We start from the raw sequence: 27646 nt of genomic DNA on the forward strand, positions 1-27646 counted from the left end.
GGGCGTGGTCTAAACCAAGCACGCCTGTGCTCGATGTCGTGAACCCAGTTCACCCCACTTTACGGCATAAACACTTCGTTCCAAAACGAAAGCTGAGCGTATCTGTGTGTGACTTTCGTGGAGTTACAAGGTGTTTGTGGGAGCAACCCAATACCCTGCTAAAGCTTACAGTGAAAATGGACTGGGTGGAATACATGCAGTTGATTTGAAGTAAAAAAGGAGAACGTGACCAAGTAACTACAGACTGAAAACATTTGGTATGCTGTTGTTGTTGCTTTCTGTTTCCGGCATACTCTGATGTAGTCAGTTCAGCCCAGATTAGCGACATGTAAGCCAAGTTGACCGCAGTATACATCAATTTTGGAGCTGTTAACTTAAACCAGCAAATATAAATTTTAAATTTTATTTTTAAAATTAGTGCCACGGGGTAGAGTGACGGCAATTCATTGATTTATTTATTTATTTATTTGATTGCTTGCTGTGTTACGCCGTACTCAAGAATATTTCACTTATACGACGGCGGCCAGCATTATGGTGGGAGGAAACCGGGCACAGCCCGGGGGAAACCCACAACCATCCGCAGGTTGCTGCAAGACCTTCCCACGTACATCCGGAGAGGAAGTCAGCATGAGCTGGACTTGAACTCACAGCGACTGCATTGGTGAGAGACTCCTGGGTCATTACGCTGCGCTAGCACGCTAACCGACTGAGCCACGGAGGCCCCGCAATTCATTGAAGAACCAACTTTTCACAATAAACATCAGATAAGGGACTGCTCATTGACTAACAAAAGGATCAACCTGGTTTTTACAACTGCCAGAATGTGTTTTTTTTTCTTTTTTTCTTCAAGGCAACAAAGAGAGCACATTCAATCATGCAAAAATGTTCCATTCAGATATATATAGTATGTCGCAGTTATTAAGCCACATTTATATTTCAGACACATTTTTTAATCAAAATATTGTAACATCTCGCATTACATGGACGCAGGCTCCTGTTTTTCACTTGATAGCTGGTTATTTTGCTTTATCCAAGCGGCTGCATATTTACTACATTAGATATCCATTTCATGGAAACTGTACAATTTAAACCAGACTTCATATATATTCACCTTGTCAGTAAAATTTATAGCAAAACAAAGTCAATGGGGAGACCGAAAAGTGTTGCCGTTTTATTAGCCATAAAAAGAAGCATCAGCCTTAAACTTTCTGCCACTGACCACCATCGTGTGTATAGCCCACTGGGTGTCTATTATTTAGAGGTGTCATAAGCTGGGCAGAGCCCTTTGGCTGGTAAGGGCATACAGTGGGCAATATACACAACTTACCTCAAAGATGGCTGCCATTGCAAGCCATCTATATCAGTGATTGAATTGTCCTTTATATTATAATAAGCTGTCACAGGTGATTTATGCTCTTTTTCTGTCTAGTTCTGTTATGGAGGGAGTGAAGGAATCACTTAAGGGGGTGGGGCTAAGAGAGCTGTCACTAGTTGTCCTTTGTGCTCTCATGGTCTACCTGTTCAGAGCCCAGAATTCTTACCTCATTCGGCAGTCTGGCGGAAGATGTCTAAACCTGAACATTTTGAGAATGGAGCATATCCCACAGAGGAGGAGGCACTGCCTTCTCCACGGATCACAGACCTGGAGAGCGATGGAATCAACGAAGTCTTGCTAATAACAAACGACCTGAGGTTAAGTGTGCTGGCAATGCCGGATGCAGAAAACACAAACCTGGGCAAGTTTGACCCTCGAGTCCTGCCTCATGTCATCATTAAAGCCTCTGTGTACCTGCCGAGAAATGTCAGCCAGCCGGCAAGGAAAGATTGGCCTGTTGCCATGGAAGTGGGATATTTGGTGCCTTATAAATCCTTGGTCCAAGTACGAAAACAGGTAAAAAAAAACATTATTATAACAGCGTTATACAGTTTGCTGGATTTCTATCTCTACTGCATCCTCAGAAGGTTTGCTCTTTTTTGTAGATTTTATAGATTTTTCATGGTGACAGTGTATATGAAGAATTGCATCGCTATGATTACCGTATTTCTTTCAAAATTTGTGACACCTGGTCTGCTAATTTTAGCCGGTATATATGTTATTCTGGGAGGAATATTGAGTTTCTTTTTTCTCACATGACAAGACCTAATAAACAAGATACTCATATTTTTACTTTTCTAATAGGCTGGTAAAGAAATGTAATACTCTGTATTCAACACTACTAGTATCTGTCCCAAATTTTAGCAAAATTAGTATAAAGAGTGTGAAAAAGGATGATTCTGCACATAGTTTGTTCAGATGTCATCACCATGCAAACCTGATGGCATTTTCTGTCATTCATCATGCACTATCCAGCATGCATTTATCTTGATGTTAAAAAATTCTTTGTTTCAGTTTGTTCAGAAAATCCTTAAAGTCATGTTTAACATTAAGGCTCATGTACAATTGTATCCGTAAAATTTTTTTTTTGCAAAATTCCCTCTTACTGTCTTAATCCATCTATTCTTTTGAACATGACAATCTCTGGACATTTGTTTAACCCTTCATGTAGGTGCAACGTTGCAAAATTGTATTTATAGTCTGTTGTACATGTGCTTGGTACATGTATCCATTTAGTAGCGGACTTTGTACATTTTACATGTATAAGAGTGACAACTATACATGTATTTGGTAGTATTGGTAGAGAATACATATGTTGTATAGTACTGTTCACATGTGGAAGGCTCCAAGGTTTGAAGCTGCAAACTAGGCACTCTCTCACTGTTATAAATAAAATTAGATTTTATTGATGATGCCAGGAGTTCTTGTCATCAGGAGCCAGATGGTTTAAAGGGTAACTATTTGGCTTGAAGCTACATGTAGTGTGTGTACTGACTGATCTTCAGGCTGGTGATGGTGCTTGCTTTTTCTCATGCATTTTCTCATGTAGCACGCCTTTGAACTCAACTTAAAGCAATTACATGAAGTGATTTATTTTTCTTGTAGAGCGTGATAAACCAACTATTCTGAATACACTAACATGCTGGCTTCCTCTCTGGCTGTATGTGGGAAGGTCTGCCAGCAACCTTTGGATGGTTGTGGGTTTCCCCCATGCTCTGCCCTTTTTCCTTCCATTGTAATGTTGGCCGCCGTCGTACAAGTGAAATATTCTTGAGTACGGCCTAAAACACCAATCAGATAAATAAATAAATACACAAAGAAAATGTACGCAAATAAGTTTATCACAAACAACAAATGATATTGCTTGACTAATGCAACAAGATATGCTTGTGAAGTTTAGATTTAGTAACCATTATGCTTCAGCAGTTCAGGTTAGGTTTACTTTTGTGCTATACCCTAAATGACCTCAAATTTCAGCCACAAAAGTGCATGTTTAGAGGCAAATAAATGTCACAAAATATTATTTTTGTGGTGAAACTTAAAATTTTCCAGAAGACTGTCCTCCCATGTCCTCAGCAGACTTCAAAACACCTTTCTAAAATCCATAGCATTCTCAGAATCAGGGAAAATAGGCGAGTTAGTCATGAAAGAAATTGATGTTCATTTATAGTACGTTTATTTTATTTGTGTTTTAAGGCATACTCCAGAAAATTTTTCACTTATACAACAGTATCCAGCATTATGGGGATAGGAAACTGACGGAGCACTGTTTATGTTAGACATGCACATGTGCATTCTTTCTTTCTGAATGTACATATATCCTAAATGACGTAAAATTTCACCCAGAGAAGTGCATTTTAGAGGCAGATAAATGTCTCTAAATGAGGATAAATATTATTCTTGGTGCTGAAACTTACAATTTTCCAGCAGAATATCATCCCGTGTGCCAGGCAAATGTCAAAATAACTTTCTAAAATGAATAGAATGAACCCTCAGAATTTGGAAAAATGGGCAAGTTAGTCATGGATAAATTCAAGGTCATTTAATAGACTACGTGTGATACATTTCCATTGTGGTTCAGTCTGGGAGCTGGCTGTGGTCTATTACATGGTTAAATGTGCTTGCCCTTCAATCCCTATCTCGCACTTTTTAATGACTTCCGGCTTTGTTACAATAAACTGTGAATGTGTTCAACACGTGTGTAGCTATATTTGCAGTACGTCGTTCACGGAAGACCTCTTGTCCTGCAGCAATGTGGTGTGCATGTCTAAATGCTCCAGGTGGGAAAGTTTGCCAAAACAGTGCCAAATAAGTCAAATTCTATATACATGGATATGTGGTTCACCCATGCACTCAGACTTCCTCCACCCATTAAACTGACTGCCATGGTAAAAGAAAAACGAATCTTGAAAAGCATTTAAAAAGCAAACAAAATATAGTTATAGTACTGTAAGTTGTGGAGAGATATTTCTTAAGAGCCCATAGCTACAGCCATTTAGTCTTCAAGACCATTGAAGTTGTAAACTGTAACCAGCTCTTTTCCTTTTGTTATTCATGGACATAATGTTTTTGGAATAAAATAGAAATTTATACACAGGGCCATATGCCAGAAAAAAAATGGACATATACATGTACATTTATTTAAAGCCTTTAAGATTATGATAGTAATAGGACTACTGCAGACATAAAATAATCCACTCTACATGTACCCTAATTCGTCAACCTTTTCGCATATTGAAGAGCAACTTTCAGTGCAATTTATGCACATTTTTAATTTGATTGTGGAGCCAAAACTACATTGGTAGGCAACCGGCCCTGCAAGCACAGTTGGTAGAGAGTCGGCTTCGGGGGCGGTAGATCCAGGGTCAATCCTGGGTCGAGTCACACCTAAGACTTTGAGTTGTAACTTCCTCGCTTGGCTTTTAGCATGAAGGGGAAGTGCAACGACTGGTTGACTAGTATCACTCTAATCACTCATGCGGGGCTGTTTACTTGCCTTCGGTAAGGCGTCTAGTGAAGCAGCACTAGATAAAAGAGCAGTGGAAATCCGTCCTGTGACAAGGAGGGGCATTACATGCACTCTAAGGATTCCTTCGTCGTCATATGACTGAAAAATTGTTAAGTACATCGTTAAACCCCAAGCACTCTCTCCCTCACTCACTTACATTGGTAGGATTGTCGCGTTTCAGGGCTTCAATATACTTCAATTAAACACACTTTGCAAACATATTTAAAGGTTGTAAGAATTACAGTTAATGTCATTTGTGCACCAAAGAAGGTGTTGAATTGTGTAGAAGCTTTGTCAGCAAAGTTTTGTGCTGTTCTCCATGCTTATGGCAGTGCATGTGAACAGATATGGAACCTCTGTGCAGGCAACGTAACTGTGTACATGTGGTCCAGTGTTGCAGTAGTTTGAGATTCCATCTTAGTTTAATGAACCCTAGGTTATTTGAGATGGCTGAGAGGTCTCATGTTTTTAATGAGTTCCTCAACTTCCATCAGATGGCCTTGTCAGATGCTGGAATATTGGCAGGCCTACTTGTCAAGCTTGTAGGCCTAATTCAACTGCACAGCCTTATATCTGTTTACATTGAGGGATCGTTCGTTTACATAACCTGACATGTGGAAGCATTTACAGCTTCACTGTGTATTAAGTACATGTACTTTTATAGTAGCTGTATAACAGTTTACTGTGGAGTTAGAGACCCAGTAATCCTGATATAATAGTGCTTGTAAAATCCAGGAAACAAAGCATCTGTTGGGAGAGCAGCTAACGAGCTGGATGCCAAGGCCAGACACTTGGCAGTGAATGTCTGCAGATACATAATATATAATGTTAGCTAGCTGATATCCAGAGCAGTACATGCTTTCAGGGCTGCATGGCTTTAATGTTAAGAATGTCTGCATGCAGCTGTTGTTGTTCTGGTTTATGGTTCTACAATGAAGGAGTAATGATGGCTGAAGTGTTCAGCAACCTCTGAAATATGTACAAACATGCATGTGTGCAAGGCAAACACAATTTTTTTCAAGCCCATATCAGAATGTCTGTTGTGGCTGCAAACACAGCTTGTCAAATGTCAGATGCTGGTGTTTAACAGAATAGTTATTATACCACCTCCCCCCCCCCCCCACTCCGCGCCAACAAAGTTCTGTGCAAGGGGGTATGCTGGAATCACTTTATCTGTCTGTCTGACTTTCTCTGTGTCTGTCTGTAAAACACGATTTTGTATACGCATCTCCTTAGAACTTTTCGTATCAGTACCCATACATTCAGATTTTGTCCATGCTCCTCACCCCCTCCCACAGTACTGCCAGAGCTGATTTTGATGAAACTTACAATACCTCCTGCTTATCATCTGAATCTTTACAAACTTAAGTTTCATGGCAATCTGTTAGTTATTTTCATAATTACCCTCATTTAGGGCTTAAATAACAGTGTAACAGTGCTTTTCAGGCATTCTGATTTTGTCCATGCATCTCCTCTCAAACTTCTGGGATGATTTTGATGAGACTTCCCATACATCTTGTCTATCATCTGAATAAGTAGGCTACATACTTAAACCACTTTATCCACAATTGAGTAATTATGACATTTAGGACTTTGCATAACAGTGCTTTCCAGCTATTCAGATTTTGTGCATATGCATCTCCTCCCAAACTACTGAACCTGTTTTCCTGAATCTTAGCATACATCTTCCCTATTATCTAAACTCGTGCATACATATAATGTTTAATTACAATCGGTTAATCATTTTCATAATTACTCTCGTTCAGTTACTTTGTGCATTAGTGGATTTTCTTGTACATAAATAGCTGTATTTTGATGGCTACATTTCTCCATTCAAACTCAATGTATCATTAGTGCAATCAGTGCACGCCACGAATGGCCCATGAAACAATCTACATGAAGCCAAACTAAGCAACATAACATGTCTTTTCTGTGAAGACAGTTCTTTGTTTCTTTTTTTTATGTCTGGAGATGTCAATGGGGATGGAAGTGGGGTATTGTGGACATCCAGATTCTAGTTCAAGTATGCCTATAAATGTTCTTGAAGACTGAGATGGTCAAATCAGATACATCTACGTGTTGATGGCAGAAAAAAAATACGGAACTGGATGGAAATACCCTTCAGTGCAAGTAAATTCAAACACATAACACATTGAAGGAAATCAAGGAAATATATGAAAAAAAAGACATTCTATCCGAATACCAATAAAAATTCAGCAGTATAGACGTACATGCATAGCCTCAGCACTCGTTTTGTAGAGGGTCGGCCTGATTAAGCCCAACAAAGCATTTTTAATGGTGGCCTTATGGTCATGCTGGAGATCATGTGACTGGGCTACTATATTAGTTGGATGGTAACCGTAGTTACCATGGCATATAATGATAAAGCATAGTAATGTATTGTTTTGGCAGGTGATTGTGATTGTGCTGGACAGCTGGACGGTCCTGTGTTATAATCATGAGTTAAGGCTTCTGTGGCGTAGACAGCTACTGGGCATGTCAGGGGTCAGGGACACGTACTCTGTGAAGGCCATGGCAGTGCTGGTAAGCCCATTGTCAGTACAGAAGGGTGACCAAGGCCTTGTGATCGTTGGCGGCAGCTTCAGTCATCGCTCTCACCACAGACAGCAACACAAGAGGTAAATTCCAGACCTTTACCTAGCTTGTATAGATACTGTAATACCCTCAACTTTTTCGCATGTTTGCCGAGTTTCCTCCCACCGTAATGCTGGCCATCGCCGTATAAGTGAAATATTTTTGAGTATGGCGTATAAAACACCAATCAAAGTACACTTTTTATGAAGCCCTTAAATTGGCAAATCCAACCAGTGTGGGTTTGTCTCCAAAGTTAAATTAAAAATGTGCATAAATTCCACTGAGAGTTGCTGTTTCAAATGCGAAAAGGTTGAGGAATTAGGGTAGCTTAACAGGAAAAACAACAAATAATATTACCTAAATTATTTTGGATGAGGAGTGGAAACAGACTTAATTGGCCACATTCCTCTTTTTCTCACATGCTTGGAACTCTAACAGTCAACATTTAATCGGGATCTAACGAGGCCATGGGTTGTGTCATGTTAGAGAAACCGGAAAGGTGCTGTTTCGTCACTCAGTCAATGGCACAAAGGGATCCCTCGGTGTCACATTGGAAACAGTTGTGTTTTGGTTTAGAGAAAAAGTGACACATGCCAGATTGGTTAAAATTGATAACATGGCAGCACTTTTGATTTTCTCGATGTGCATGTCTTGGTTTGCTTTAAACTGTGATATACATGTATGTTTTAACAGAACAAGATATAAGAAAAAGGTGCACTTTTTAGAACATAAAGGATTTGTTATCGAGAGATACATAGATACATTTTGTCCACTGTTTTCTTATTTTTCATATACTAGTACGTGTACCATCACCACCAACTTTTGTTTGTATATGACGAAATCAGATTGAATATTTCATGACATCAGGTACACTGATGTACTTACATCTGTCCCTTTGTGTAAACAAGGTGAATGAGATGGACTCTGTACTGTTTGTAGACGTGTAGTTTTCAAATTTGTATAGGCTCGCCTTGTGCCAAGTGGGTATATCTCGCTATTTAAAATGGGGTTAGACTCTTTTGAATGGTAAGTGTGGTTTCATGGCAATAATAATAATAATAATAATACAATAATACACATTTGCATGGTATGCAGCTTAACTTGGTGTACTGAACTACTTTAGTTTTTAAATCATGTAGCAACTTGCAAGTTGTAAAAAGTATATATATTCATTTCAACCTACCTTTATGTGCATCATCCATCACATGTAAGTCATAAATTTGTGCACCTATTATCTGATAGGGTCATTTCCGTGTGCGTTTCACTGTCAGTTATGAGTGACCATTTGTGCAGTGTGATGTTAGATGAAAACCACTAGTCTTTAATCAATATGGTGTGCATATCTTTGTGTCATGTGGAAAAGGTTCATAGGTTCGTGGGTTGCTATAAAAGTGTATCTTCTATCCATAAAACTGACTGCCATCGTATAAGTAAAAAAGTCATGACCATTGCATTAATTTATTTATTTATTTGATTGGTGTTTTACACCGTACTCAACAATATTTCACTTATACGACAGCGGCCAGCATTATGATGGGAGGAAAGTGGGCAGAGCCGGTGGGAAACCCACGACCATTCACACGTTGCTGGAAGACCTTCCCACTTACGGCCGGAGAGGAAGCCAGCATGAGCTGGACTTGAACTCACAGCGACCACATTGGTGACATTGCGTTAAAGAAGAATAAAATAAATGAATGAATTATTATATGTTTTCCAAACTGTCTACTATCAAATTATGTTCAACATAATGGTGTGCAGTTTTGAAAACAGCTACAAAATCAGAGTGTTTTGGGGGAAAGAGGGCGTTACCCTGTACTCAATGTTTCGTCTTTGTTAAAGCGTCGCGTCAATGAACAATACAGAACCGTTTCATAGAAACCAAAGATACATGAAAAACATTACCATTTGAATATAGTCTTGGAAAATCAGATCAGATCTGCAAACAGAAGACAGAGAGGTTGAATGTGGTTTTGTAGCTGTGCTGTTTTGTGTTTGTAGACATTCCCACAGTCAGTCTGCAGATCAGGATTTATACACTCACTTCTCTACCTTTGCACTGAGTGGACAGGATGGCACCACCAGGTGGCAGCACCTTCCAGGAGAGTTTGACATCACCACCAAACAGCCAAATCAGGTAAAACATGAACATACATGTAATGATATGAGAGAGAAAAAAGTGTAATAGTTGTAAGACGTTAAAACAGAAGTATATATAGCTTTGATAAGCCTTTCCCAAACCAGGGAGTCCCAATATGTATACAAAGATTTGGGCAACTTTTGGACTTGTCAGTCTGTATAATTGCCATATCTTGACATCTTTACATTTCTGAAAATACATGCAAATATACTGGTATTCTCATCAAGACAGTGGTGAAAATGAGAAAATTTCACAATTTGTTGATCTAAGATCAGAATATAGAGATACCACAGAGCTGAGGTTTCAAAGCTATAACTACAAAATATCACTGGCCAATAGTGCCAGAATGGCATTTGAGATCTTCTGGCCTTCCACAGTGTTGGCTTGTCTTTCAGTTTTATGTAAATAAAGAAAAGTACAATGGTACGTCAAACCTGAAAATATGACTGCTTCATTGGCCTGGAATCAAACCCAGGTTGAAGTTGTTCCAAAGACTGTAAAAATAGTACTTGCTGCTGAATCACTTGGTGCTCAGCACTGAGGGGTTAGCGCAAGGAAACATGAAAGGCGGACCAGGTGTCAGTATAATGCGAATGGTTGGGTTGTCATGTCTGGTGTCTTTGGCATGACACTTCAGTGGCAGCAGTTCTTTGTCGGCATGGACTCGCACTGCCACAAGGCCAATAGTGCCAGAATGGCATTTGAGATCTTCTGGCCTTCCACAGTGTTGGCTTGTCTTTCAGTTTCATGTAAATAAAGAAAAGTATAAAGGTACGTCAAACCTGAAAATATGACTGCTTCATTGGCCTGGAATCAAACCCAGGTTGAAGTTGTTCCGAAGACTGTAAAAATAGTACTTGCTGCTGAATCACTTGGCACTCAGCACTGAGCGGTTAGCGCAAGGAAACATGAATGGTGGACCAGGTGTCAGTATAATGCGAATGGTTGGGTTGTCATGTCTGGTGTCTTTGGCATGACACTTCAGTGGCAGCAGTTCTTTGTCGGCATGGACTCGCACTGCCACAAGACTGCCCCACAGTATATTGTACAAGCACCTAATGACTCCTCGTCGTCCCCTGACTGAAAGATTGTTAAGTACGACGTTACCCCCAAGCATTCATTCATTCATTCATTCATTTAAACCTGGAAATAGGCACTGGACAATTTTTGAAAACCTCAGTTTGGGGAACGTGACAGCAACCCATATTTATATGTTAATAACACTGGACTGTCGCTGGGAACTAACCCTGGTCCAGCTGTATTATATATCATGAACAGTATGGGTTTTACCACTTTCTCCAGAGGGGTGTTTTTCAAAAATGTCAGGCCCTATTTTTAGGCTCAGTATGGTACTGGCATAAACTTAGCTGTGCATTGATAAATTACAGGACAGTTGAACCAGTGCATGTTCAGCTTTGATAGCATAGGCCTGACCAAAATTCCACTGACTACAAATCAGCAAATGCATGATAATTTTGACTCTTGTTGTAGGATTTTTATGGACTTTGATGTCTATTACCCCATTGCATATATACATATGTATGAATCGTGTCTGTGTTTTCAGGAGGAACCTTTCCACTGGAAGCTGGAATTGAAGACAGGCAATCTCCATATGGGGGAATCCCCTGGATTTACTTTCACACTAACCTTTTGGAACAGCTGGTAAGACACAAGTTTCGTGTGTAATTTACCATCTAAGTCTTTGACACACCAACTCTCTAGTCATTGGCATTATACATGTATATTCAAATTTTATCAAGGTATAAACTGAAGTACGGGCTGCAGGATCATGAAGCGAAGAAAGACTTTTAAAGTCAAAATTTCTAATATCTTTGCAATTTTTACGTCTTGTGTAACACGGTCAAAATATTGCTTGACTACGTAAATTCTGGGTAAGTTGTGAAACAGATTTCATCTCAAATAACGGGAAGGATTATATATCAAGGTTTTTTATTGAATGAAATTTTGACATGTTTTGAAAGTCTAAGGATCACTTCGTGGTCCTGGCTGTAGAGGATAAATCGGTAATGATATGTTGTGTATAAAAACATCATGTTTGCTCTCTACCCCTGCCTGAACTGAAGGTAGTTGTGCGCTGTGTGCATCATTAGCATATTATTAAGTGGCATAATATTTTTTTCACCTTCAAATTAATAGATGTAGTGGAAAGCAAAAGTGCAGTTAAGAGCAATTTATCATTGCAGAATTTATCATGTTTAATTCAGTGAGTAGTTTGAATGTTTGTACTGAGAACTTGTAATTCCATTGTCCTTCAATCATCCCAAACACTGAGGTTCATTGTCCCCTGAAATTCTGTGATTTTTATCATTCCAAATTTGATAGATAAACCAAAAGTAACACCAATTTTATATGCGTTTTACAGGGAAAGAAATTGCTGGGACAGTCCATATTTTGGACAAATTAGGTTTTATCTTTATTTACATACCCATGTCGGATGTTGAAAAAAAGATTCAATCTTCCAGTAAAACCAAAAATTTTAATCAGTGGGGTTTATATTTCAATATGAAAATTATTTTTTTTGTTCTTTTTTTTTTTTGTTTTTTCTAGCCACACTCTTGGACGGGTATCAAAAGTACAGACATCAATTTGGCCAATATAAAAAAGCAGTCTGTTGGCCCAGACCAGTCCACCAGTAAACCAGCTGTACATGTTACAGAGGCTGTGATTGGTGCATTGGGAAGTGATCACATCATGGGCTATGCGTATGGCGGACTGAGGCCTCACAATCATCATGAACACGTGGAAAATGCCAATGTTGTGATCATCCACAACCATAATGGGTTAGAGGTGCTTAAACTGCAAACAGGTCAGCCAGTGACAAGGCTGCCTCTACCAGAGTGTAATTGCGTCTTCCTAGACTTGGACAAAGACACTGTGGTGGAGAAAATTTCCTTTAAACTCGTTGACGATGTCAGCCAGGACAGGATCTGTCGGGTGGAAGCTCAGAGCCTCATGGGACGTATGAAAAAGAAGACATTTCAGACAACAGTATGCGACTCCTGGCGCTTCTTTTGGGGCTGGACAGCGCCGGAGAGGGAGGACACGGTCAAACACTTGAGCCCGCTCGTTATCCGCAGGTAACCTGTTACATACAGATATTATCATTCACATGTTTAGGTTTGAATTCCCCAAATCTTCTTATTGCCTGCAGGTAAGCTGTTGTTATCAATCACATTTTAGGGATAGCTTTAGATTTAAAACATGTAGATGTACTCTGAAAACACATCTAAGTTCAGGCAAAATATGGTACTTTATTGTCTTGTCTGTAGACTGGTTCAACATATGCTTTGAAGTGGCCAGCAGGTGGTCTGGGTGACAATCCGCCTATGTCAAGGTCTCGATTTCAACTAGTGTTATTTACATGTAGGTGTTTAGGAGTAGTTTTAGTAAAAGTTTAAACATGTGTCCGTTCACCATCAGTAGGTACATGTAAGGTGTTAAATAAAGATATTACTGTACAGGTAGATCAGGTGTTTAAGGGCAGGTTTGGTTTCACATTTGAACGCCAGAGTCGGCTCATTATTCTCAGGTAAGCTGTTATATACAAGATCTAGTATAATCATTCTGATGTTGGGGCCTCTGTGGCTGAGGTGGGTAGCATGCCAGCATAGCACAATGACCCAGGAGTCTCTCACCAATGCTGTCGCTGTGAGTTCAAGTCCAGCTCATGCTAGTTTCCTGTCCAGTTGTACGTGGGTCAGCAACCTGTGGATGGTCCTGGGTCTCCAGAGCCCGGCTTCCTCCCACCATGTTGCTGGCCACCATCGTTTATCTGAAATATTCTTGAGTACAGCGTCAAACACCAATCAAAGAAATAAATCATTCTGGTGTTAAAATTCAGTGTGAATTTGAATATTTGTTGAGGCTGGAAAAGATGGAAAATGCAGAATGTTAAGAATATCATGAGCATAGATGATTATCATATGGAGATATTTGTTACCAAGTGTAAAATGTCAAATTGTACAATTGTTCAGGCTATTGCTGAAGAGAAGAGAATCAGTAAGATTTATAGACTCAAATCAATACTGGTTGTTGAAGGATGCTTCATGTACAGATTGAAGCATTAAATTGAAATGGGTCATAAGTGGAAAGGTCTGCCAGCAACCTGTGGATGTTCCTGGGTTTCCGCCGGGCTTCGCCAGGTTTTCACCCACAATAATACTGGCCACCGGCGTGTAAGTGAAATATTCTCGAGTCCGCCGTAAAACACCAATCAAATAAATAAATAAATAAATTGAAATGCCTCATGGATTTCTTTAAAGCTTTTATTTAACCGATTCTGAGAAACCAGTGAAAAAACTTGCAGCACTTAAATGTAAATACCAAGTTACCGGTCTTGTTGTAAGCAATAACTGCAGTCAGAATTGATGTGTTCATGCTAATGGTTGTGTGTCCTTTGTGTTATGTTTCATAACAGTGTGGCCGAGAAGAGGAGCATTTTCCAGCACTTACTTGGAGATCACTTGGTGTCTGCTGGAAGGGCTTGGGATGTGCTTGTGACCACAAGTTCAGGCAGAGTGACCTCCCTTAGTTCCTCAGGCGCTATCCAGTGGCAGGTTTGTGTCTGGTCAGCAACATCATGCACATGCTGTATAGATACTCTTTTGTATATTTCTAGAATGTTATACATGTACCTGTTCTTATTTGTATCCAGTTCTTCCCATGAATTGTGGGGTCTCCTTGGTTCAGTTGGTTAGCGCGCTAGCACAGCGTAATGACCCAGGAGTCTCTCACCAATGCAGTCGCTGTGAGCTTATGCTGGCTTCCTCTCCGGTCGTAAGTGGGAAGGTCTTCCAGCAACCTGTGGATGGTCGTGGGTTTCCCCCGGGCTCTGCCCGGTTTCCTCCCACCATAATGCTGGCCGCCGTCGTATAAGTTAAATATTCTTGAGTACGGCGTAAAACACTAATCAAATAAATAAATAAATCAATCCCATAAATTGTGTTTGTTTACATCATTACATTCACAAACCTGGAACTCAGTCCTGACCCTGAAATAATTCTCATAGTGTCAAAGCTGTATTCCACAAAAACAGGTGACTTTTTTATGCAGGAATAATAAAGACAATAATGGCGCAATTAACACAAATTTAACTGGTTCATCCACTTGGGACAGCAGCCAAACTTCACTCACAGCCATTTTCAAATCATGTGTCTCCTAGGATAAACTCAATTGCCCTTTCCAAAGCTAACATTTATATGGTGCCAAGTGTAGCCAACTTGTATGGAAAATTGCGGTTAACGAAGGTTGGCTTGCTTTCTGTGTGACAGGTACATTCGTGTGGTGACTTTATGGTCTTCAGTATTCAGGAATAACTAGGTGATACAAAATCGGAATTATGGTAGTGTAAGATTAAAGGAAACCTGTTTCTGCTGCATAAAGCTTGGACATGTTGAGGACAGCACACTCGATAAGATAGAGTTTCAGGTCAGTAAATTGAAGAGTACAGACTGGTCAGTATTTTTGACAGCTGAACTGGGAAGAATGAAACCAGTATCAGGTCTAACATTAAGGGGATCTTTATATTCCCTGAGGAAGTACTGTCTGAGTAGAACTAAGGTGTTGCTTCAAGCTTTGGGGCCTCATTGGCTGTGATCGTAAAGTGACCAATGAAGCTGCATGCTCAGATTTAGTTCTCGCCATGGCTTGACTTGAAGGCCGATGGTTTTTCTCTGACTGGCACTGCCGTTTCTTACGCTCATGAATCTAACTGCCTTCATGTAAGAAGTGAAAGATTCTTGAGCTTGCTGTGAGCACCAGTCTGTCAATAACTATTTTTGTAATATTCTAAATGATAATGATAACCTAAAGATCGTAGGACTAAGTACAGAGCTCAAAAGCTTATAAAGTCAGTTGTTCTGTATGGTACGTGTTTCTCACAACCCATCTTTCCCTCGATGGTAATTGTTAAAAGTATTGCCGATTGTTGAGCTATATGTAGATGTATACAGATGTATCGTTTGACAGGTTGATACTCCAGCATCCTGGGTGAATGAAGCAGAAACATCTAGAGCTTACCCCTCAGATGACCACGCTCAGAGATTTTACTCCTCCTTCAAGCCCAGTATGACAGAAATGGCCTTGCAGATCTATGGCAAAAAGGTAATGTTCAGTTTGATGGAAATGGCCCTACAGATCCACAACAAAAAGGTAATGTTCAGTCTGATAGAAAAGGCCCTGCAAATCTACGGCAAAAAGGTATACATGGAGCCTCAAGCGTAATGAGAAAAGAAAAATGCTGCTAGTCCTCTCTCACAATACTGCACAAACATTTGTATATCACACCTTTCCAGTAACTTGTCAGAGGTTGGTGGTTTACCCCGTGCTTTCTGGTTCCCTCAACCCATAAAACTGATCATCATATTGGTGAAATATGCTTGAGCATGGCATTAAACACAAATCAGATGTAAAATAATACAAGTTTTATGTGAAAGGTATGGATATTTGGCTCTGTTGTTTCCAGGTAACCAGAAACATGTTTTAAATACATCTGCACGCATTTTTGTTCGCAGGACTCCTTAGTGCTGGTTGGATGGAAGTCGATAGTCTTGGTGGATTTGAAGAAAGGGAGATTACTTGGGGAGCATTCGCTGCCTTGCCAGCCAACAGATGGTGTGGTGATTGGTGATTTTGACAACGATGGCTATAATGATGTTATCCTAACCTGTCCTGTGGGGTATGTTCATAGCACAGACAGGTGTATATAGTATATACATGCACACCTGGGAACACATTCGTCTTTGACTGTTTTCCCCATGTGAATTCAAAGCACAGGCATTTAACCTGGTTTATTAGCTAGTTACATGGCTTTATAATACTTTCAGGGCTTGGAACGGTTTATCTGTGCTGTGTGAATGGTAACTGGATCATAAAGGATCAGTTTCCCCCGATACTAACTTTTCATGACCAGTTGACTACTCTATTTTATGTCAGTCAGCTGACCAAAGATTGATGTTTTACCCTTGGCGCACTTTGTTTCTACCATCTGTAAAACTGACAGCAGCAATCCTCCAGGTGAAAAAATAGTTGAGTATGCCATTAAACTATGATGAGATAAATAAATACTTATGTTATTTTAATGTTACAGGTACATTGGGTTTTCCATCCACAAACAGACTAACCATGTGTACACGGCTGTGTACAGGGCAGGTGTCTTCCTTGGTGTTTTGATGATCACCTGGTGTCTCATGTCTGAGCAGGATCAATTGCCTGACGGTGTAGATTGAAAGCAGGAGCATGCATACACTAGCCTGAGGCTTAAGCTGAACGAAGGAGCACTCTAGATTTCAGAAGTTGTACACAGAACACAGGAGAACTCGCATAAAGCTTAAACTGGAATCAGGAGCATGCACTTAGCTGAGGATTGAACTTAAGGGGCACTCTCCTGAAGCTGTATACCTCTTGTCAGGCATTGTACACTGAAAGTTCTAAGGGACATTTGTCTCAAGGTGTACTCTGAAAGAAGGGGCATTTACCTTAAGCAATACACTTAAAGAAGGGAACTTGCCTTAAAGTGTATACTAAACGAATGGACACTTGCCTGAAGGTGTGCACTGGAAGAAGGGGCACTTGCCTGAAGGTGTGCACTGGAAGAAGGGGCATTTGCCTGAAGTTGTACACTGGAAGAAGGGATATTTAATTCAGGGCGTTCAGTGAAAGAAGAGACACTTGCCCAAAAGGTTACGTTAAAAGTGTTATGCTGAAAGAAAGGACACTTGCATGAAAGTCTTATGCTGACAGGAGAGACACTTGCATGAAAGTGTTTTGCTGACTGGAGGGACACTTGCATGAATGTCTTATGCTGACAGAAGGGACACTTGCATGAAAGTGTTTTGCTGAAAGAAGGGACACTTGTCTGAAAGTCTTATGCTGTAAGAAGGGACACTTGCCTGAATGTGTATGGTGAACCAAAAAGTATGTACAAGAAGTTATAGATTCAACTCGGAATTGCATGCCGCAGGTTGCAGACTGGATACAGGAGCACTTAGGAGTGGACTTCAAGTGAACACAGGAGTAAAACCAATGGTGGACTGAACACCATGGCACTTGCTGCTACTTTGTCGCCAGATTCTGTAAGGAGGGAGTGTTACAGACTGAGTAGTACTGGATGGCTATTGTGAAATGAAGCTGGTACTGATTAGTGGAGAAACCTACATAGAGTTTTGAGGTTTTCATCAAATAGATCCATGGCAGTTTCACAGAGATTAAAGTATAATGATACAAGCGTGAAATCCTACTCCTGCAAAAACTCATAGTATTGGTGAATTTGCATGGTCATGAGGATAGCAGTGTGTCTGAAAGGTGGGTGGCCCTAACAACTGACATTTGTGACATATGGAAAATCATAGACTAAGGTTGTCTATCAGAGATTGTAACATGCAGTGAACATGTATTTGCCAGTTGACATCAAACCCCTCTACATGTACACAGGCTTACTTAAGGAGAGTACATCAAAGGGGAGGCAACTGTGCTGGGGGAAAAAACTGTGGATGGAGAGTTTGTCTTATTATAAGTTGGCTTACTTTTGATGTTGTGAAAACATTGTTTCATGAGTAACCATCACAGTTTGAAATTGTGTAACATCACATTGAGTTAAGCCAGTCAGAATGAAAACTATTAACATGCAGCACATACTAATATTTAAGGTCTTTTCATCCACAATGTTTGTTTGTTTGCGAGGAGCTATGAAGTATCATATATGTAAATGCTGTGATGAATTTACTGTGAGTATTTGTACATGTAAATGAGAAGGGGATAAAACAGTGTATGTATAAAAAAGCATGTGTCACTGAGCAGAAAGAAGTGAATCTATCCACCGTTGATACAGTTTCATCGAAGGCAAACACTGCACATGTTAATAAACCTATGAAGCAAGTGTACACCACCAGAGCTCCTTACTGAATGTGCAGTAAATGGTGCACTAAATTGTTTTTGTCACACATGCAGCCTGCTTAATTCCGTGTTTATCTGCAGCATTTGCAGAGTGTACATCTAAGCTCTTGTTCTTCAATGTGAACATGCCACACTGTGGTATCATTTTGTAAGGAGAAGGTCCATATATTGTATACCGTGAATTGGGCAGTACGGGCAACAGTTTCTTCAAACAGTAGACCTGTTCAATAATTTGTAACCTCATAAAACAAAGACGTTTAAAACATTGCAAACGTTTTGACGTCATGACATGGTGCACAAACAGAACAGTGCAGTGAATGTTATGTCGTAGCATCAAGCTATAACAAGCTGTAAATAAACATGTCCACATCAAGACCAGTCTGCCTGGAAGTATTAAGAGAGATTTTCGTTGTAGTAACAAATACTGTTACATGTTATGTTAAATAAACCCCAAAGCCTCTGAAACACTGACCAATTTACCTCTCCGTCCCAAGTATTCACAAACATATTACTGACAGAGTCTTCATATGATTTTATTTCATTCTCTTTGCAATAAATCTGAATTATTCTGTGCATGCATGCATTAAGTAATAACATATATAAAATGTCTTTACAATTTCCTGAGTACTGGAGAAACATCTGCTGGGGAAGAACTTGTTTTGGTGGACTAAATTAAGATGTTGGCAATAGATAAAGCCATTAACCAGTCCATTTTAATCATAAATGCATGTTATGGTCTGTATCAGTGCTATTAAATATGGAGAGACTTGGATAATATTTTTTCATAAAACCCTTAAGGTATAATTAATTACAAGATCACCAACAATGTGCCACACAGCATCAGGTACACTTAATTAGCCGTGTAGCCTTCACCCACGAAACATTCTCAATCAGACACACACACTTGCAGAGAATTCTAGAGTAATGATTGCCCATTTTGCTTGGATATCAGAGATGATATTACATGAACACATAATGGATATTTAACACTACAGGTGTTGTGTACTATTAGTTATAAGACGACCTTGCAGGGATATACACGTAGGTATTTGGCCGAGGTTGGATCATTAACGGACGAAGCCAAATATTTACCTGTATACCCCCAGAAGGTCATCATAAAACTAATAGTATACTATACCTGTCGTCGTCATAAAACAAATTTATCACCATAAAGAGCTTTTTTTGAGATACTAAGTAGGCCTGGCTGACTGCTTACACGGAGCTGTCTCCCTTTGCGTTTTTTTTTTTATTTTCGTGGGTAATAAAACAAAATCTTTAAATCTTTACAGTCTGTGTCCGTATTGAATTTCAGAGCCATCCGCGTCAAACAATACTTGTATTCGATATCATTTTATATTTATTTTATTGTTCAATGACAGTATCATACAGTTATTAAATGTCACAGCTGTCATATGTTTCTGTCAGTGTCAGCGGAGCTACGTCATCTTAGTCCCTAATCAGCTGATTTAGGTCAGTCAAGGTCAGGATTACTGCTAATCAAATAAAATGTGCAAAGAAGGTGAGATGAATACTGTGATTCTGGTGATATTGATTTCTGAGGAGAATATGTCAATCTGAATAACGATGCAGAGAGTCAAGTTCTGAGTAGGGGGATATCTCGGCGCTCAACTCTCAGTCTTTGCTCAAGTAACACGCAAATATTACAGACAAAGTATTCATATGATTTTATTTCATTCTCTTTGCAATAAATCTGAATTATTCTGTGCATGCATGCATTAAGTAATAACATATATAAAATGTCTTTACAATTTCCTGAGTACTGGAGAAACATCTGCTGGGGAAGAACTTGTTTTGGTGGACTAAATTAAGATGTTGGCAATAGATAAAGCCATTAACCAGTCCATTTTAATCATAAATGCATGTTATGGTCTGTATCAGTGCTATTAAATATGGAGAGACTTGGATAATATTTTTCATAAAACCCTTAAGGTATAATTAATTACAAGATCACCAACAATGTGCCACACAGCATCAGGTACACTTAATTAGCCGTGTAGCCTTCACCCACGAAACATTCTCAATCAGACACACACACACTTGCAGAGAATTCTAGAGTAATGATTGCCCATTTTGCTTGGATATCAGAGATGATATTACATGAACACATAATGGATATTTAACACTACAGGTGTTGTGTACTATTAGTTATAAGACGACCTTGCAGGGATATACACGTAGGTATTTGGCCGAGGTTGGATCATTAACGGACGAAGCCAAATATTTACCTGTATACCCCCGGAAGGTCATCATAAAACTAATAGTATACTATACCTGTCGTCGTCATAAAACAAATTTATCACCATAAAGAGCTTTTTTTGAGATGTAAAAAACTGAGGATAACAGGTACTAAGTAGGCCTGGCTGACTGCTTACACGGAGCTGTCTCCCTTTGCGTTTTTTTTTTATTTTTTTTATTTTCGTGGGTAATAAAACAAAATCTTTAAATCTTTACAGTCTGTGTCCGTATTGAATTTCAGAGCCATCCGCGTCAAACAATACTTGTATTTGATATCATTTTATATTTATTTTATTGTTCAGTGACAGTATCATACAGTTATTAAATGTCGCAGCTGTCATATGTTTCTGTCAGTGTCAGCGGAGCATCTTAGTCCCTAATCAGCTGATTTAGGTCAGTCAAGGTCAGGATTACTGCTAATCAAATAAAATGTGCAAAGAAGGTGAGATGAATACTGTGATTCTGGTGATATTGATTTCTGAGGAGAATATGTCAATCTGAATAACGATGCAGAGAGTCAAGTTCTGAGTATAGGGATATCTCGGCGCTCAACTCTCAGTCTTTGCTCAAGTAACACGCAGTGTTCTCTCGTTCACAGTAATGCTGTGATCAACAGGCAGGGACAAGCTCACTGTCTGACACAGGACTGATGTGTTCTGGGGATAGGTGAGAGCTTTGCAGCAGGAGTGTGTACATTCAGAGAGACAAGCTCACTCTCTGACACAAGACTGAGGTGTTCTGGGGATAGGTTAGAGCTTTGTTGTAGGAGTGTGTACATCCAGAGAGACAAGCTCACCGTCTGACACAGGACTGATGTGCTCTGGGGACAGGTTAGAGCTTTGCTGTGAGAGTATGCACATCCAAAGAGACAAGCTCACTCTCTGACACAGGACTGATGTGTTCTGGGGATAGATTAGAGCTGTGCTGTAGGAGTGTGTACATCTAGAGAGACAAGCTCACTCTCTGACACAGGACTGATGTGTTCTGGGGATAGGTGAGAGCTTTGCTGTAGGAGTGTGTACATCCAGAGACACAAGCTCACTCTCTGACACAGGACTGATGTGTTCTGGGGATAGGTTAGAACTTTGTTGTAGGAGTGTGTACATCCAGAGAGACAAGGTCACCCTCTGACAAAGGACTGGTGTGTTCTGGGGATAGGTTAGAGCTTTGCTGCAGGAGTGCGTACATGCAGAGAGACAAGGTCACCATCTGACAAAGGACTGATGTGTGCTGGGGATAGGTTAGAGCTTTGCTGTAGGAGTGTGCACATCCAAAGAGACAAGGTCACCATCTGACAAAGGACTGATGTGTTCTGGGGATAGGTTAGAGCTTTGCTGTAGGACTGTGTACATCCAGAAAGACAAGGTCACCATCTGAAAAAGGACTGATGTGTTCTGGGGATAGGTTAGAGCTTTGCTATAGGAGTGCGTACATCCAGAGAGACAAGGTCACCATCGGACAAAGGACTGATGTGCTCTGGGGATAGGTTAGAGCTTTGCTGTGGGAGTGTGTAAATCCAGAAAGACAAGCTCACTCTCTGACACAGCACTGATGTGTTCTGGGGATAGGTTAGAGCTTTGCTGTAGGAGGGTGTACATCCAGAGAGACAAGCTCACTCTCTGACACAGCACTGATGTGCTCTGGGGATGGGTTAGAGCTTTGCTGTGGGAGTGTGTAAATCCAGAGACACAAGCTCACTCTCTGACACAGCACTGATGTGCTCTGGGGATAGGTTAGAGCTTTGCTGTAGGAGGGTGTACATCCAGAGAGACAAGGTCACTCTCTGACACAGGACTGATGTGTTCTGGAGAGTGGTCGAAATCACAGCATAACCGGACATCAAACGGGCCATGAAATTCCACCCTGTTCTTTGGAGAGGTCTGCTTTAACTCCTCCAATGTCTTGTTCAGGTCTTGACTTTGGATGGGCTCCTCCCAGTCTACTTCCTTTGGGTACAAATAGTCACCTGTGGAACACACAAATAATTGCTTTATATCAAGTCTGTATCATGGGTTAATGACCCACACTCAAAACAGTGCATTTTTAAAGGTAAAATCGGTGTAAAACATGACTTTCTGTGTTGAAACTACAGTGCTTATACTGAAGACATTTCAAGACTCCTTTCCACGCTCTCAACTGAACTCTCAGAAATGTGAAACTTATCAGTTGTGAGCAAAATTTCATGACATTTTACATACAAGCTTATGTATTTATTTTATTTGATTTGTTTTATAAAGCCTTACTGAAGAAGTATTTCTATGAATTCATTGGCAGACAATTTTATGGATGTACAAATTAATTATCAGGAGCCACTTTCACAAAGCTTTATAATCAAATTTTCATACCTTTTACTGTAAATCACATTGCCTTATGATGCTACAACCAAAACAAGATCTTTTAAGATCTTTTTAAGTGAACACAAAGTCTGCCACTATACATACATAAAAAAAATGACGTAGGACATGGTTGTCACAGAAAAACGTAAGAAATTCTATGAAGTTTTGAAAACTGAGAAGATGAAGTTCAGCACTGGGGATATGGCCACTGACAACTCACTCCAAGTGGCCAAGTTGTTGAAGTCCCTATGAAATTAGCCAATCACTAGTGCTGAAAGCGTCATGTGACGCACTTGTGTCCATGAACATTGCGCTAACCAAGCGCCGAAGTAAAAGAAACATCAGCCTTTTGAACACAGAAGCTGATACTCTTTGGTTGGGTATCGGGCGTTTTTGTTTGTATTTTCTCATTGTCACATTGTTCAATGCTGATATGGGAGAGCTCCTCGGTTTGCGAAATCATTCTAGATAGCTATAAAATGGCAAAATGGCATCACCAAATGAGTGGGTAGTTACTGACGATTGTCTGCTATTTATTTTGTTGATAAGCAGCGTAGAATTTTTTTAACATCTTTATAACATTCTGGAATACTACTTTATTAATTAATTCAGCTTTAGTGGCTGACTTTATGTTCACTTCAACTGAAAAAGACACGAGAAACAGGAGTTCTAAAGTTATGTGGAAGTGGCCCCAGACACTATCCAGTTAAAGCTTTTTGGTATATAGAACCTTTTTGACTGGAATCTATTTTTAGCTCTTCACTTCAAAAACTCGCCTCAATGCAGTGAGCTGTTGTATTATAGCTGTGTCTTTATGTCGAGGTTTGTCTTTTACGGGCACCTGGCTGTTAAAGCTTGGAGGTTTACTCCGGGGACTGCGATTTCCCCCACCCATAAACGTGATAAACCCGACTGCCATTATATAAATGAAACATTCTTGAGAATCGTGTTGAACATCAATCCCTGAGAAAACGTGCATTTATATGAGCAAACATTAAATCAAAGGGTTATGCGGCCACCCATCCTCAGTGGTGGTGAAACTGTGTGCTATTTAGACTCCTGATATAACACGGGGTTAAAAAAATGAAACTTCAACATGCTGCTTCAACAAATAAAATGGCCTCAAGGAGGGCTGTTTAGACACCCATTCTCTTTCACGTTTCTGGCTAATGCCCAAATGAAAACAGTGCATTAAAAGGAATCGTTGTGAAATTCTGCTCAGTATTTCAGTAATTACGTCAACACACTGTAGCAAGCATTACCCTGTGGATACGGACGTGCTTCCATGAGCATGCGTAAATGCATTATCAGTCGGATTTTGAAAATCTTACAAAGAGATTCATGATGGCAATGAATTTCTTTTTCATTAATGCCTTCTTTGAAAATGAAGGCACATGCAATGGCCTGCCAAATCGTCGCATTTCAATCCCACCGAACATTTGTGAAACAAGCAGTGTATCACCGTGTTACAATCGTATCTGATCTTGATGATGTTAGACATCTGCTTCAGCAGGAGTGGTTGGTCATCTCTCAAAATCTGATCACATGCCTCATTAACACGGCGAGCTTGCTGTTTCAGTGTGAAACAAAAGCGTGGCAAATATACCACATTTTAACATTATCTGGTCATACTGGTAGTCAAAATTATCTTCAATCCATTTGTAAAATGTTCAAAATCCGACAGATAAATGCATTCGAATGCGCGATCGATAAATGCCTGTCAATCTCTCCATGGTAATCCTTGCTACAGTGTGTTGACTTGATTACTGAGATGCAGTGTGCAAAATTTTACAACGACTGGGCAAATATCTTGGTAAATGCCAAATATTGTTTTAGGGGAAACTTACATTTGATGCGCTGTTTACAACTACTTACCTGGTAAAATATCCACCAGCCCATCCTTCGCTGACAATGTAATACTCATCCACCTCTTCATATGATATTTAGAGCGCTTGCTTGCAAAATCGGCTATGTCTGAAGCATCCGAAAACTGGATGAGCCTGGCAAGTTCGTACAGCTGTGGAGGAGCAACCCATAGTGTCCCTGCACGAAAACTCTGGAAGACTTCTAGAGGAGTTGACCACTTTATGTAAAAGAAAATAAGACAGTCAGATACCATCACTAAGCAAAAAATACATCCATAGATTATTACATCTCATGAAAACTTTTAATTTACTGCGGATGGTCATGAATTTCCTCCGGGCCCTGCTCGGTTTCCTCCCACCATAATGCTAGCCGCCATCGTATAAGTGAAATACTCTTCAGTATGGCGTAAAATACCAATCAAATAAATATATAAATAAAAATTTGTAACCTCTTCTACATGTATATACACAGGGGTGTGTGTGTAACGTCTAATTTCTCATAATTTATTCTAGATTCTAGCTGCTCCCATTGCTTGACGAAGCTTGGTGACAGTAAGCTGTCAACAGTACTCAATCAGCCATTTGTGCAGTCTTTTAATGTGTTTGAAGAATACTTGCCTTCTCCAAGTATGGCATGCAAGTGTAAGCATCACACCCAGCTAGAAGTTCTTCAGTACTTGCTAATTCAGATCAGTGATTAATTTACTTTAGGTAGTTTTATTCTAATGACATGGCAATAATACATGTAATACATGGCAGTGCCACATCTCCAAAAACAATTAAGGTTCTGGGGCTGATTCCACACAGCCATTTCTGACTTAAGTCAAGATTTAAAATACAATTTTCAGCCTATTTGGGGGCTGCAGAGGTTAAAATTTTGAACACCTCCTGAATTTTATGCTAAGACAAACCTGTGAAAATTTCAACTTTCAGCACCAAATATTAAGCATTCTGACGAGGTCATAAGACTGAAGTGGCTTTGCGAATTGGCTGGGGCCCGCTCCACAAAGCCAATCCCGACGTTAGTCAAATTTTGAAATATAACCCCAAAGCTTACTTTTGAGTTTTAGAAATTAAAATTTTGTACCCATCATCAACATTATCTTTAGACAAACATGTCCAATTTTCAACTTCCAGTACCAAAAACTAAGCACCATACAGGTTTTTTAAATTTTGAATTTGTGTGCGTGTGTATACATTTGGCCTTTTTGACGATTATTCTATCTGACTGAAAAAACATCAATGACACCACTGAAGTGTTTTAAGTAAAACAATCAGTGCTCCAAAGGGATTGTTGTACATGTACATCTATACATACTAGCTACAGGTATTGGCTTGAATTGATCTGTTATAACGATGGAGTAAGTGTCAGACAAATCGCGCTGCAAGGAAATGCAATGATTGCAATTTCATTACCACATGAAAGCCTTAAATGAAGGCACAACCAAGGTTACATGGCCATACTGTTACATTACCACCCTTGTGACGATTTGTCACAATGGTCAATTTAGACATGTCTATATATGGACAGTCCTACAGTTATGTACCAGGTGAATGTACCTGTGTATGAACAATTTCTCTTGAGTCATGTTTGACAAATTCTGGTATATCATCAAGAACAGACAAGTAAAATGCAGTATCAAATCTTCTGTTTTGTTTCTTAAATCGCCCCACAGGAGTCAGCCAGTTGCACCAGTCATAAAGAGACCAAATATCAGGCAGAAAGTTTTGAGTCTTACAAAGTTTGAGAAACTGTCCCGGGTCTTTCTGCACAGCTCTGCGCCATTCTGATAAAACCTCCTCATCTAATTTACCACATAACGACGCACTTATTGGCAACTGCTGAGAGAATTTAGACATTGCCTTGGTGAGACTGGGAGATGCAGTGCTCCGAACGAGCAAAACTCCAGATTCTTCAAATGTCTCTCGTATTGCGCATACCCGAAAGGCAACATCTGCTGGGACAGCAGAAAACTGCGCATCGCGTTGACGGGTGAGCATAGGTGACAACAAATGTGAAGGCTGGACTGTGGAAGACGAGGCTTGAGGCCATTTGCTCAAATCAACGCCCGACTCTTGAAACAAATCGCACCATTCACTAGAAAAATCCGAATCACTAGCAACACCTCCAGGGAAAACATAAGTACTTGGCATAAATTTGCTCTTCCCACTTCTCTTTACCATTAAAATTTTATAATCAAAGTTTCTCTTCAACTTATCGCCAGATGTTGTTGTTGGCGTTGATAGGGTGATTTCTGGGCCCCTTTTGGGCCTACCATGCCTACAGACCAAAATAAGAGTGGCCGCTTCTCTCCAATGTTGTAATATAACCGCCATTTTACAGATTCCCAGATATCATTCTCTGAAAGCACAGCGCCTGTTAGTGTTCACTATTCGTGACATAACCCGGGACAGAATGAGAAGAAGTCACGAGTTTACTCTTTGACCTGTCAAGCTGACCAATGAGTGCAACAACAACTTCGAAACAAACAATCCTTTGTGGTAAAGGTACCAGTTGCAGAGGAAGATGTCGTACATTTCTTCATAGCAAGTGAAGTTTTTCATGACGAAATGGCTACAACTGTTCTACACGGAAAGGGGAAAAGTGCGATCGACAAGTCACACAAGTATGATCGACAACTTCGGTAAGTACAGCCTCAA

At 39.9% G+C, this 27646-nt stretch overlaps 3 protein-coding genes across 4 annotated transcripts in view; 2 read left to right on the forward strand and 1 right to left on the reverse strand.

Annotated features, from left to right (window-relative positions):
- Positions 1 to 118: 118 nt before the first annotated feature.
- On the forward strand, positions 119 to 19709 carry LOC135475795 (uncharacterized). The gene is made up of 11 exons (XM_064755735.1): positions 119 to 328; positions 1430 to 1891; positions 7296 to 7522; positions 9477 to 9612; positions 10359 to 10386; positions 11180 to 11277; positions 12184 to 12713; positions 14054 to 14192; positions 15604 to 15738; positions 16149 to 16312; positions 16724 to 19709. Exons 2-11 carry the CDS (start codon positions 1565 to 1567, stop codon positions 16860 to 16862), a joined length of 1923 nt encoding a protein of 640 aa, XP_064611805.1. The 5' UTR covers positions 119 to 328; positions 1430 to 1564; the 3' UTR covers positions 16863 to 19709.
- A 506-nt stretch (positions 19710 to 20215) lies between these two features.
- LOC135475143 (acyl-coenzyme A diphosphatase NUDT19-like) lies at positions 20216 to 27429 on the reverse strand. The gene is made up of 3 exons (XM_064754908.1): positions 26546 to 27429; positions 24996 to 25203; positions 20216 to 22750 (listed from the first exon to the last, which is right to left on the reverse strand). The coding sequence occupies exons 1-3, from the start codon at positions 27320 to 27322 to the stop codon at positions 22518 to 22520; spliced, it is 1218 nt and encodes a 405-aa protein (XP_064610978.1). The 5' UTR covers positions 27323 to 27429; the 3' UTR covers positions 20216 to 22517.
- Positions 27430 to 27497: 68 nt separating this feature from the next.
- LOC135474808 (NEDD8-activating enzyme E1 regulatory subunit-like) overlaps positions 27498 to 27646 on the forward strand; it is a 31908-nt gene continuing 31759 nt past the window's right edge. For both annotated transcript variants that reach the window (XM_064754405.1, XM_064754406.1), the window contains exon 1: positions 27498 to 27630. In XM_064754405.1, coding sequence (XP_064610475.1) covers positions 27557 to 27630 — 74 coding nt within the window. In that variant the 5' untranslated portion in view covers positions 27498 to 27556. The remainder of the gene's footprint in view (positions 27631 to 27646) is intronic.

This window comes from Liolophura sinensis, chromosome 9 (assembly GCF_032854445.1).
Source record: "Liolophura sinensis isolate JHLJ2023 chromosome 9, CUHK_Ljap_v2, whole genome shotgun sequence".
NCBI lineage: Eukaryota > Metazoa > Mollusca > Polyplacophora > Chitonida > Chitonidae > Liolophura > Liolophura sinensis.

What these genes read in the sequence shown, in the direction of transcription:
- LOC135475795 (XM_064755735.1), top strand. Translation starts at nt 1,565, where the DNA reads ATGTCTAAACCTGAACATTTTGAGAATGGAGCATATCCCACAGAGGAG. An exon ending in TGGTCCAAGTACGAAAACAG is followed by an intron (nt 1,892 to 7,295) that starts GTAAAAAAAAAC and finishes TTGTTTTGGCAG; the next exon opens with GTGATTGTGATTGTGCTGGA. An exon ending in AGCCCGCTCGTTATCCGCAG is followed by an intron (nt 12,714 to 14,053) that starts GTAACCTGTTAC and finishes GTTTCATAACAG; the next exon opens with TGTGGCCGAGAAGAGGAGCA.
- LOC135475143 (XM_064754908.1), bottom strand. Translation starts at nt 27,322, where the DNA reads ATGGCGGTTATATTACAACATTGGAGAGAAGCGGCCACTCTTATTTTG. An exon ending in GAGAAATTGTTCATACACAG is followed by an intron (nt 25,204 to 26,545) that starts GTACATTCACCT and finishes TTTTACATAAAG; the next exon opens with TGGTCAACTCCTCTAGAAGT. An exon ending in GCTGGTGGATATTTTACCAG is followed by an intron (nt 22,751 to 24,995) that starts GTAAGTAGTTGT and finishes TGTGTTCCACAG; the next exon opens with GTGACTATTTGTACCCAAAG.